The 13636-nt window shown below is 45.0% G+C and overlaps 1 protein-coding gene across 2 annotated transcripts in view; it reads right to left on the reverse strand.

Moving 5' to 3' along the window:
• Positions 1-13636, reverse strand: part of ROR2 (receptor tyrosine kinase like orphan receptor 2) — a 219633-nt gene that overhangs the window by 19292 nt on the left and 186705 nt on the right. For both annotated transcript variants that reach the window (XM_050761247.1, XM_050761248.1), the window contains exons 3-4: positions 11547-11834; positions 10396-10426 (exon numbers count right to left, since the gene is read on the reverse strand). In XM_050761247.1, the coding sequence (XP_050617204.1) occupies positions 10396-10426; positions 11547-11834 (319 nt within the window). The remainder of the gene's footprint in view (positions 1-10395; positions 10427-11546; positions 11835-13636) is intronic.

Genomic DNA, 13636 nt, shown 5'->3' on the forward strand with positions numbered 1-13636 from the left:
AAATAGAACTTATCATAAAAAGATGTTACTGAGAAAAAAATTAGACTGGCTTCCCTCCTTCAAGCTCTGTCTGAATTAAGTTGAACTTGATTAGGTTGGTGGTCTGAGGGCTTTATTATCAAATGCCAAATGTCAGCCTTTTGCCCAAGTTTGTCAGCAATAAGGCGGCTTGGTTTTTTTTTCTTTTTGTTATTTTTTTAAAACATGGAGTCTCACTCTGTTGCCCAGGCTGGAGTGCAGTGGTGTGATCTCGGCTCACTGCAACTTCTACCTCCAGGTTCAAGCAATGCTCGGGCATCAGCCTCCCAGCACCTGGGATTACAGGCGCACGCCACCACACCCAGCTAATGTTTGTATTTTTAGTAGAGAGAGAGTTTCACCAAGTTGGCCGGGCTGGTCTCCATCTCCTGACTTCAAGTGATTGGCCTGCCTTGGCCTCCCAAAGTGCTGAGATTACAGGCCTGAGCCACCATGCCTGGCCTGGCTTGGTTTCTGCTGACGTCATTTCTAATTACCGGCTTCTTACTTGGCACTTTCAATTTTATAGTGCTGTTTTCCTGTAATTAGGATAAACGCTGAACTAGACTTATGAAAACTCCCCCAAAATAGCAATGGAAGGAGTCTGGGCTGGCAGCTGGCCGAATTCCATGTAGACACACTCGGCGAGAGGTGCCTTCAAATCATCCCAATGGAGAGGCTCATTATGTGGGTGAACATGTGGGGCTGGAGAAGTCAGACTTGGAAACAAGGAGTCCCAGGTCACAAGCATCTGGATGGAGAACGGTTGACGTCTTGGAATTAACTGATGCTTGTTTCCATAAGAAAATAACAGGGCCATGGCCCCAGGAAGGTGATTTCCCACAGGCCAATAATTAACACAACTTTTCATTATTCAAAAGAACACCACACTTTCCTTGAGCAGGTGTGTGTGTGTGTGAGAAGCACAATATGCATGCACACACCTGTGGGCCACGGGGTGGGTCCAGGGCAGCAACACAGGCCAGCCAAGGGCTCTGGTGCTCTGACTTCACGAAGGCAGCACTCCCCACCCCACCACCTCCCTCCCGCGAGAAGCAGGACCTGTGTATGGGCCTACACTCATCTGAATGCGCCACTTCTCAGCAGAGCAGGAAATATGAAATATGAGACAGGCAGCTTAGCATTAACCCCCAAGCACAACCAGCACTGCTGCTGAGTCAGCTTGGATAACCCTGGCCTCGGAAACTCCATCTGTGGAGGCACCACCTTTTCTTCAAGCTTTGTTCTCCATATACACACCCTCCTCGCCCCCAATTTAACAGGGATAGAAGGGAAAGCAATGTCTTACGGTGGTAAATCCTTTAACCTTCAAGGATATCCACCTCCCTCAACATGCACAAGCTTTAGTCCCACACACCACAGCGCCCACGCGTGTGGATGGGCCAGGACAGCACCCAAGGAAGAGCCGTGAGTGGAAGCCCTGTGTCAGCAACCATCAGAGTTCATGGCTGAGAATCCACGGTACCATGTCTTGCTGTCACACTGCACACAGGGCTAAGCCAAGGCGATACTACTGTTTGCTGTTCAACTCTCCCTTTATACAGAGAGGACACACCTCTTGACCAACAACGGAAGAATGCTAACTGTTGTGCATTTTCTATGGAAGTGGCCCAAAAGAGGTGCCACTGATAGGATAAACTGGTCAAGAAAAAGAATCAGAGAACCTATGGATTGTTATTTTAAGCTCACTGATTCTCTCCTTCTGTCTTCGTTTGGTTATGGTCCGGAGATATCATAAGCACATCATTATGGCGGGGCGGGGGAAGAGTCAGTCTACTGAAGCACAGTTGGGGTCACTGGGGAAAAGAGACTCATGGCGGCAGAAAGATGACGGCCAGTGGGCTGCTACTATGCACTACAAAGTCAAAGAATGTCCTCGCGTGGAAAAGCCCTCTGCCAGAAAGCACAGTGGTGGTTACCAGAGGCTGGGACTGTGGAACTGGGGAGATGTTGGTTAAAGGATACAAAATTTCAGTTAGAAGGAGGACTAAGTGAAGAGATGGGTTTTACAACATGACTATAGTGAATAACAATGTATTGGAGATCACCTGGGGTCAGGAGTTCAAGACCAGCCTGGCCAACATGATGAAACCCTGTCTCTACTTAAAAAAAAAACAAAACAAAACAAAAAACATATATATATATATACACACACACACACACATATACACATACATACTATATATATATAAATTAGCTAGGCGTGGTGGTGCACGCCTGTAATCCCAGCTACTCGGGAGACTGAGGCAGAAGGATTGCTTGAACCTGGGAGGCAGAGGTTTCAGTGAGCCGAGATTGTGCCACCACTGCACTCCAGTCTGGGCGACAGAGCAAGATACCATCTAAAAAAAAAATTGCTGAAGAAAACAGACTTTAAGTGTTTTCACTACAAGAAAATGAGGAGTATGTCAAGTGAGGCATGTGTCCATTAACTTGATTTAGCCGTCCCACAATGTATACATATATCAAAACATTGTATTGTATATATAGATAATTTTTATTAATATATAAAGGTGGGAATAGAAAAATGTATTTGTAGAAAACTTTAATTCCCCCATAGAAAAAAATCCAAAAGATACTTCAGGAAAAAATAATGAAATGAAAAAGTTCAACAAAGTTGTAGGTATAAGATTTGTATCTAAAATTTAATGCCTTTCTCAACTACCACTAGCACACAATTTAAAAATAAAATTTTGGAGAGACAGATATCAGTATCATTAGCAGAATCAATGAACCACCTGGAAACATACTTAAGAAAGGCGTGCCGGGTCGTCATGGAAAAAATTCTAAAACCATATTGCAAAGGGCACAGAGGCCAGGCGTGGTGGCTCACACCTGCAATCCCAGCACTTTGGGAGGCCGAGGCACGTGGATCACCTGAGGTCAGGAGACCAGACTGACCAGCATGGTGGAACCCGGCCTCTACTAAAAATACAAAAATCAGCCAGGCGTGGTGGCAGGCGTCTGTAATCCCAGCTACTCAGGAGGCTGAGGCAGAGAATCTCTTGAACCTGGGAGGCGGAGGTTGCAGTGAGCCAAGATGGTGCCATTGCACTCCAGCCTGGGCGACAAGAGCGAAACTCCATCTCCAAAGAAAGAAAAGAAAAAAAAATAAGAAAAGCACACAGACAACTTAAAGAAATATCAAACTACAAACTAGAAACAGCAGCATCAGTTCTCTCCTAATCAATCAAACTTCTATTCAATTCCAATACAAAGACATAAAATTCACAAGGAAAAGTACAAGGCAAATAACAGGAAAGACAATTTAGAAAAATGGTATGGTAATAAGGTGGGTCAATCATCAGCTCAGGCTGCCATAACTAATACCATAGACTGGGTGGCTTAAGCAACAGAAATGTATTTTCTCACACTCTGGAGGCTGGAAGTCCAACATCAAGGTGCCAGCCAATTTGGCTCCTGGTGGGGGTTCTCCTCCTGCCTTCCAGATGGCACCTGAGATCTCTATGTCTCTTCCTCTGGTACAGTCCTCTTAGGTCAGGGCTCCACCCTTATGACCTTATTTCACCTTAATCACCTGGCAAAGGTCCTGTCTCCAGTACAGGCTCTGTCACCACATGAATTTGGGGGGAAACACTTCGGTCCACAGCAGTAGAGGAGGGCATCGTTCCCCACATATGGACAGATACGTTACAAAGCTGCACTGTTAGAATACTGTGGAATTAGTCCAGGAACAGAAGCTACAGGGACAAAACAGCCTATAAGCAGACCCACATCTATCGAAATTTCACATAGGGCAGGGCTGATATTAAATTTAATGATTACAGATTAGGTCATTCATTAGATGATGCCAAGACTCCAGGCCATCTGTAGAGAAAAACATCATAGTAGAATACTAGTTTATACCAGCATAAAAATAAATTCTAGATGGAGCAATAACTATGGAAAGGCATGTATCTATAAATGATTTTGAAACGCTTATAAAGCAAGAAAAACAAATATTCCTTTTTTGAGACTAAGTATTGCTCTGTTGCCCAGTGACGTGCAGTGGCGTGATCTTGGCTCACTGCAACCTCTGCCTCCTGGGTTCAAGCAATTCTCCTGTCTCCGCCTCCTGAGTAGCTGGAATTACAGACATGCACCACCATGCCCGGCTAATTTTTATATTTTTAGTAGAGACTGGGTTTCACGATGTTGGCCAGGCTGGTCTCAAATTCCTGACCTCAGGTGATCCAGTCGCCTTGGTCTCCCAAAGTGCTGTGATTACAGGCGTGAGCCACCACACCTGACCGAAAAACACATATTCTAACAGAAACATGGACAAAGTGCAGTCTATTTTAGTTATCTGCCATAGTTATTTTCTATAATGTCAAGACAAACACTGAGTTAGTGAATATTAAGCCACTGTTCACAGAGTTCGCTTTCTGAGAGCCCCTGGTTACAACATTTGCTTCAACCAATCAATACACACCTTGTTTTATGTACATTTTTGGTTAAAGACATCTATATTACTGATTCGTGGAAAAGGCACAGCCTCTAACACACGTCTTCTCCGTAAGGCACATCACAGCTCCCTGCACTTGGGACACCAGATAGCACTTCAGCGCCACGCCTAGGAGCCATTCACCACAGCAGAATCACCAACAGAAAGCACACAAATAGGAAAAATAGTGACACAAATAGTGACACTAAGTAGACAGAAAGGATGCGTGTTCGCAGCATGAGGACTAGAACAAGAAGGTGGCGTTGTTTCCTTCGGTCTCAGCTGGAAACATGTGTCAGGGAGCTCAGGTTTTCTCCACTCTGTGCGTGTCCAAGAATGACCATGAAAACATCACACGCGTGTTGATTTGGGGGACACGAAGTTTAGTGAATAAGCAAATCTGCAAATATGGAATCTGCAAATAATGAGGATAGGCTGGATACACACAGGCAATGCAACGGCTTTTAAAACGACAAAATGGTGCTCGACCTCACTATTTACTAGTGAAATGTAATGTAAAATTACTATTTGACACCTAAGATGCTGGCAACATTTAAGTTCTGATAATACCATGTGCTGGAAAACACGAGGAAATAACAACTCACGTGAGGCTATGAATGACTTGGCCATCACAGAGGGCAATCTGGCCATTCCTGGGAGAGGTGGGTGATGCACACCTGTACACCTGCTTCCTGATCTCTGTCCCTGGAGGACTTTCGCCCACGGGGACAAAGAGACATGGGATGGACAGCCACTATAAGAGGGTCCCTATCAGCGAAAAGAACTAACCTTCACTCAGCAGCCAATGCAAGATTAAAGTGGAAACTGACTCACAGAATGGAATACTGTGTATTAGTTAAAATGAATTTAACCTACATGTATTAACATGGACTTTCAGACTGGAAAGTCTTCCACATCAACCTCCCAAAAAAGTCTAGCTATACATCATTTACGAGACACCTACATAAAACAGAACACAGAAAGGTGAAAAACTAAGGAGTGGGACAGGAATCATTAAAAAGGTTCCCGGCAAATGCAAATTTAAAAAGCATAGGAATGCCCATCACGATGGAACAGTCACATGCTCTGCACATGAACTCTATTATTGTTAGGCAAAACTGAATTCAAGGCAAAAAGCATTAAAAGGGACTGTAAAAAGAAACCGAAAAACCCCACAAAAACCTGTATAACCTTAACAATAGATAGCTAATAGAAACTAGCAAATCCAGAATGAGTGCGGGTGACTTTCACAAATCCTCAGGTATCTGGTACCCATGTGGACAAAAAAAATACAGATACTTTTGGCCAGGCGCGGTGGTTCATGCCTGTAATTCCAGCATTTTGGGAGGCCGAGGCAGGTGGATCACGAGGTCAGGAGATTGAGACCATCCTGGCTAATGCAGTGAAACCCCGTCTCTACTAAAAATACAAAAAAATTAGCCAGCCATGGTGGCGGGCGCCTGTAGTCCCAGCTACTCGGAGGCTGAGGCAGGAGAATGGCGTGAACCCGGGAGGCGGAGCTTGCAGTGAGCAGAGATGGCACCAGTGCACTCCAGCCTGGGCGGCAGAGCAAGACTCCGTCTCAAAAAAAAAAAAAAAGATACTTTTAGTAACATACTTATACTCAATCTCATAGATGAGTCAAGAAATGTGCAGCCACATCAAAGCATACTTATTTTTGAAACAATAGGCAAGATTCACAAAAATTGACCATGTCTAACTGGTTACAAAGAAACATCTCAACAAATAATCAAGAGTAAAACATAAACAGCCCATATTCCCTAATAATAATGCAACAGAAGTCAGAAAACAGTATCAAACAACAAAAGCCTAAATGCGTGGTGGAAGCAGGGAGATGGTATTCAGAGGAAACTTTACAGCTTTAAATATATTTACTTGAAAATGTATAAATCACTAGTAAAAATTACTCTTTCAAAAGGCTGGAATGATATAAAAGTCACTTGAATCACTGCATACACTGGAATAGCTGCACTGAAAAAGGCTAACCGCACCGATGTTGGGAAATATGTGGAGTGATCACGTGTCTCCCACACTGTGGGTGGAGGTAAAAAGAGTTTAGGAGAAGGTCCAGGAATGTCTTACAAAATTAAGCACACACATGCCCTATAATCCAGCAGTTCTGTGCCTAGGTAACACTCACAGAAATGAAAATACATGTCCACAAAAAACTTGTATAGAGTATTCCTACACAAGGAACTTTATTCATACTAGTCAAGCCTGGAATCTGCTTAGGTGTCCACCAACCAACTAGTGTGTTCATACAGTGAAATACTATTCAGCAATAAACAGCTGTAACCTACGGATATGTGTACAACACAGATGAATCTCAAAAGCACTGTGCTAAAAGGATACCAGGCTTAAGTGGCTACATGCTGAAGGATTTCATTTCTGTGATGTTTAATAACAGGAAAACTAATCCATTACTTAAAAAATCAGAATAGTGGATGCCTGGGGTAGAAGGGAGTTGGCTAGGAAGTTGCACGACAGAACCTGCAGGCGTGACAGAGATTCTGTACCTGGACAGGGTGTTTGGATCGCAGAGATGTATGCATTTGTCAGACCTTATTAGTGCTATACTTAAGACGTGTGCATTTCATTGGTATGCAAATTTTAACTGAAGAAGAAGAAGCAGCAAAAATCATACACAGATACTGCAATCTCATTAATGATACACATGCTGAAGTATTTCAGGGTAAATGTACAAGTATCTGCAACTCAGTGAAATGAACGAAAAATTTGATTGATGGATAGATGGAGGCTGGTTGGAACGATAAGTGATAAAGTTAGCACAGTAAAATGTAAATGCTAGCATCTAGTTGGTGAGTCTATAGGAACCCACTATTAAATTATTTCAACTGTATGTTTGAAATTTTTCATTATAAAATGTTAAGAAAAAGAAAACACCTTGGAACACAAAGCAAAGTAGTCCTTAATGAGAAAATTCAATTTAGATATTAATTCTCATCAAACTGACCTAAAAATTCATTGTCATTCCAATCAAACTATCGTCAGAATTTTTCAAGGAAATTAGGACATTCTTTAACATGACACACCATGAAAAACAAATTAATCATTTGTAAAAGTTTTAATGTCTATATGATCAAGAAATAAGACATAAAGAATTATCAAAATTCATTAAGAAACAATGTAAAGGAAAAATGAAAAAAGAATATGAAGTGGCAATTGACAAAGAGGAGACATGAGTGCCAAGCAACGTGTGTCCACACGCTCAGCCTCACTAGTAACCAGGGAAATGGAGAACAAAGCGGGTCACTTATTCATTTTCCATCCTTCCAGTGGTGGAAGTTAACAAGTTTGGAAGTCATCTTTTGGAAGATAAGGAGAAATGGGTCCTTTGCCGTTGTGTCGGGAAGGTTACCTATGAATGGCCAATTTGCAGTATCAGTTATAAAAAGGGGGTGCCTGTGCCCCTGCAGCTTTTCCTCTTCAGAATCTCTCCTAGAGAAACCCAGCCACAGGTCTCAGGGCCAGGGCAGGGAGACGCGGTGGCACGAGTGGCTGGGATGAGGCTTCCCTCATAGGAATGCCCATCGTGATGGAACAGTCACATGCTCTGCACATGAGTCCAGAAAGAGGGAAAGAGAGCATCTGGAAACTTCAAACACACTGAGATGGAAAGATTTCTATGAATGGTTAACTAAACATGTCAAGTAGTAAAAAAGTACATAAAACTGTTAAGAGGTATTTCTTTTTAAAAATAGTTTTATGTTTATTGTCAAATAGCACTCCAGAAATTTCTCACCGATCGTGTATAGGTAAGCGCATTTCTTCATTGCCTCAGTAATACTGAGTAATTTCTGTTCTTTTAGACCTTTTTTCAAGTTGATTGTTTTCTTAACATGTATTTCCTTGGGTAGATGTATGCATGTACTGAGTGCCTAGAAACTCCCTGGATGATTTACCTTCGTGACAAGGGAGGTGGGAGGCCTGGAAGGATGGGAGGTCAGGCGGGACTTTCCGAAACTGCCCCAGTTATTTACATCAATGTGTGGATTAAATCCATAATTTAAAATGAGAAGTCAATGTAAAAATATTGTGAAATAATTTATATAAATATATATATAAATTTACAATTTGTATATAAACACATGAATATATTTAATATTAATATAATTATAGCTCTGTATGTTCTATATTTACAATATATTATCTAGTTACATAAGATATTTATGTAAATATATATAAATGAACTATAAAAGTTTTATTTATGAAATACACAAATATAGGCCAGGTGCAACAGCTCATGCCTGTAATCTCAGCACTTTGGGAGGCCAAGGTGGACGGATCACTTGAGGTCAGGAGTTCGAGACCAGTCTGGCCAACATCGTGAAACCCCGTCTCTACTAAAAATACAAACATTAGCTGGGCGTGGTGGTGCGCACCTGTAATTCCAGCTACTTGGGAGGCTCAGACACGAGAACTGCCTGAACTTGGCAGGCAGAGGTTGCAGTGAGTGGAGATTGCACCACTGCACTCCAGCCTGGGTGACAGGGTGAGACTCTGTCTCGAAAAATAAAATAACTGAAATAAAATACATAAATATAAAATAAGAGGAAACAATAGTTCAACTTTTGAAATGACTTATATGCCCTTTTCAAAGCCCCATAATTGTGCTCATGATGCAATTTCTTCTTTCCTTACTCTGTGTCTAAAGGATTGTTAAGGAAAAATGCTCTATCACTATTGCTTAGCACAGAATCTTCCCAAGTATCTTCCCTCTAGGTCAGGTGTGGTGGCACACACCTACAATCCCAGTGATTTGGGAGGGTGAGGCGGGAGGATTGCTCGAGGCAAGACTTTGTGACCAGTCTGGACAGCATAGTGAGACCCCATCTCTACAAATATAAGAAAAAATTATCTGGGTGTGTGGTGGCACGTGCCTATAGTCCCAGCTACTTGGGAGGCTGAACGGGGGAGGATGGCTTGAGCCCAGGAGTGCAAGACTGCAGTAAGCTATGATTGTGCCACTGCACTCCAGTCTGGGTAAAAGAGCCGGGCCTGGCTAAAAAGAAAATCTGCCCTCTGTAAGCAAGCTGCTGATGTCTGCTGAGATAGGTCGCAGCCCTGCCGAGCCTGCAGCAGCACACCATGGGTGGATAATGGATACGAGGCCCAGGGAAACAGAAATCAGCCAACACTGCACACTTTACCCACCACTTCACCAAGCACTGCTCTCCAATAGGCCTGAGGAGGAAACGCAGGAGACCTGGACAGTCACTGCTCAGCTCAAACACAGGCAACGAATGAGCACTCCTCTGTGTACACGATGGGAGAACGTGGGCCGTTCAGAGGGGACACTCCCAAGACAGCCTGGCCACAGTGGACAACCTCGTGCTGGGAAACCAGAGGCCTGAGTTCAAAGCCACTGCTGCCAGCAGCTCTCGAAGGAGTGTAAGCCTGGCTGTGAGCCTCGGTCTCCTCATCTGCAAGGTGGGGTTGAGACCCCCGCCCACTGTCACAGGGTGGCCCAAGGCTCAGGGGCACACATTCATTAACTGCAGCTGGTGGTGCTGGGATTTCAGAGTGAATTATGTCCCTGTTTCCAAACGTACTTATGAGCCGAGATCCTTCCTGGTGCCCGGGCACCCTGGCCTGTATATTTATACTCCTCTCAGTAGCCCTGTGTAAAGTCATGATCACAGAAAGAAATTAACCATTTTTGGTTGTCTGACATTTTTTCTGTACAAGAAACATGGAAAATGTAAACGTTTCCCAACCCTAAGCAAGCACGTGGCCATCCCTGTATGAAACCCAGCCAACTTCTAGCAAATTCGGCAAAGACATGAGCTGGCAGGATTTAAAACCCAGATTCTTACATAACAAAAACCCTCAGAGCAGCAGAACATGGTTTGGGGGATATAGATACTTACTGAAAGTTATGATTTGGGCTGTGCGTTGGACCTAAAAAGAGGAAACAAAAAGACGAGTTATTAATACTCCATGATTTGGAATACGACCTTCTTCAAATCAGGCCAGTGGCAAACAGGCCGAAGCCAGCGGGCTCACTGGGGGGCAGCTGTCCTCGGGCCTCAGGCTCCGCTCGTGGTTACGTCAGCAAGGCTGGAAACCACAAACAAGGGAAGGGGCGCTTTGACACTGAGGGTATCTTTGTTTTTGGAGTTTTTGCCGTCCTTACTCTCTCTCTTCTCATCTAGTCTTTACACACAGAATCTGTTTTACCACTTGTGATCGGATGGCGTGGGCCTGGGTGGCATGACCGGGACGTTCACTGCCTGGGGGCTTTTCACGGCTGGGATGAAGGGGACACATTCCTTCCTGCCACTTAATTCCTTCACCAGGTGTGACGAGCACAGAGATTCAGAATCTCTGGTCATCGCGCTCAGCTCTCTCCCCACCCCAGCCAGGCCAGCCTCGGACCCTGCCCAGTTATCCTGCAGTGTGGCCACCCTCCCACGGACGCCTGACTTCCTAACACATGGCCTTCCTGATAAACACCTCGGCTCCCCGTGTGCACCTGGGATTGTCTTCTGGGCTCCCGGTCTATAAACCACTCCATCTGCACCTATTTTCTTTTCTTTGGGACAGAGTTTCACTCTTGTCACCCAGGCTGGAGTGCACTGGCGCGATCTCGGCTCACTGCAACCTCCACCTCCCAGGTTCAAGCGATTCTCCTGCCTCAGCCTCCCGAGTAGCTGGGATTACAGGTACCCACCACCACGCCCAGCTAATTTCTGTATTTTTAGTAGAGATGGGGGTTTTGCCATGTTGGCCAGGCTGGTCTCAAAATCCAGACCTCACGTGATCCGCCCGCCTCAGCCTGCCGAACTGCTGGGATTACGGGCGTGAGCCACCACCTGGCCGTATTTTCTTTTATTACTAGTAAATGGGTAACAGGTCAAGCTGTGCCCTGGGGCACACGGGGAAGGCCCTAGGGAATGGTTTCACTGCTCTCCCCGCCTGCTGACTCGTGTGTTCAAATAGCAACCGGACCTCTTGCTCGGTGGCTGGGAACCTTCGTATCTGCCAACCCACACGACTTCAACTTCACTGCCCGACTCACCCAGCCGCACAAACAGGACGCCGGTGGCAGTAATGGTCTTCATCCCGTTGGTGGCCACGCACTGGTAGTAGCCAGTGTCTGTCGTGTCCAGGTCCTGGATTCGCAGTCGCGAGCCGTATTCTGTCTTCCGGATGATGATCCGCCGCGGCTCCTGCACCACCGGGGCGTCGTTCTTCAGCCACCGCACGTTGGGGGGTGGGTTTCCCGCCACCTTGCAGTGCAGAATTGCCGTCTGGCCTTGGACAATGGTGATATTGTTTACTGGCTCCAGAAAATTCAGAAAGTAACCTGCCAAGAAGAGGGGTCACAAAAGAACAAGCTTCAGTGAGGGCTTCCTCCAAGGGAAGTTTTCCATTTTCTGTCACCTACTAAAATAGGTTCTTGTTATCTGTGGTAATTATCTCCCAGAATGCTACAGGGAACACTGAATTAGTGAATACTGAACCACTGCTCCGACGGGAAACACAGAGTCAAATTCCTGCGAGCCTCTCGTCATATTTTCATCAACTAACCAATACGTAACCTTGGTTTATGTGTGTTTCTGTTTAAAGACACCATATTCAATGTGTACTGTTGATTTCTTCACATTGAACCCATGGCCAACAGCCTCATAACTCATGCCTGAACGAAGCTTCTCTCACACACATTATTTTCTCCATAAGGCACGTCACAGCCTTTTTGCACTTAGGAACACCAGACCACTTCAGCGCTGTGCCTGGGGGCCATCATAAACAGTAAAATCACCAACAAAAAGCCCAACTATGCAAGAAACGTGGTACTAAATAGACCAAGAAAAGGCCACATGTTCACAGTATGAGAGCAGAAGCCAGGAAGCCGACCATCGCCTTGTTCAACACCAGCTGGGACACAGATTTTTCACTGCCTTGGGCGTGTGTCTGTGAAAAGCCACAAAAGCACCACGAGTATTGATCTGGGGGTTACAAATAGACTTTAGGTATTAGGTGAACTCACAAATACGGAATCTGCAAATGATGAGGATCAACTGTGCTTCTCTTTCCAACACTACATCTAACCTGGGCTGGTCGAAATGATGTAAATTCACGCTCAGGAAGTCCCTCCTCCCCGCCTGCCACATCATTAAGCACAGAGCCACAGAAGTAAAATATAAAAAGAAGATGTGTGACAAAACATGGACATCCCCAAACCAAGCTAATCACTGTCCTGTAAACAGAACAGAAGTTACGGTGCTGAGGGCAGCTGAAGGCTTTGTCCAGAGCAGACAGAAGCAGTCCCGTGCTCACACACTAGGGGGCACACGGGGTCTTAAAGCACCCAGAATGGGGAGTGAGTGGGCTGCTCCTAAGATGGACTCTCACAAACGCACACCCTAGACCCCGCAGATGTGCAGTTCACAATAGGGTTTGTGCTCCTATGAGACTCTAATGCTGCTGCTGATCTGACAGGAGGTGGAGCTCAGGTGGTCATGTAATTGATGGGGAGTGGCTGCAAATACAGATGAAGCCTCACTTGCTCACCCTCTGCTCACCTCCTGCTGTGTAGCCCAGTTCCTAACAGGCCACGCGCCAGTAACCAGTCCATAGCCAGGAGGTTGAGGACCCCTGCCATAGACATTTCTTTTGGATAAATATAGAAATTGACCCTTCCTCAGAAAAGGACCTCTTAAAAAAGTATCAAAGAATTGAAACTCACAAGATCATCATATCACATCGAGTCAATAAGACACCAGGCCCTCAATCATCATGATGGCTTCTTTACCCCTTCCATGTTCCTGTTTTCCCATACATAGCTACATTTCTTCCCTGCTATATAAAGCCCTCATTTTAGTCAGTTAGGGAGATGAATTTGAGGCAGACCTCATCTCCTCAGCTGCATCACTGGATTAAAGCCTTCTTTCTTGGCAATAATTTTTGTCTCAGTGATTGGCTTTCCGTGTGGTGAGCAGCAGGACCTAGACCAAACCCTGGTGTTTCAGTAACATTAGGGGCCCCCTCTTTCCTTGGCCAGTGGCTCCCCACTGCATCACTCCAACCTCTGCTTCCATTGCCACATCTACTGCTGAATCCAGTCTTCCAGCCCCGGTTTCCTAAGGACCTCTGTGGTTACACTGG

This window comes from Macaca thibetana, chromosome 15 (genome assembly GCF_024542745.1).
Source record: "Macaca thibetana thibetana isolate TM-01 chromosome 15, ASM2454274v1, whole genome shotgun sequence".
Lineage (NCBI taxonomy): Eukaryota > Metazoa > Chordata > Mammalia > Primates > Cercopithecidae > Macaca > Macaca thibetana.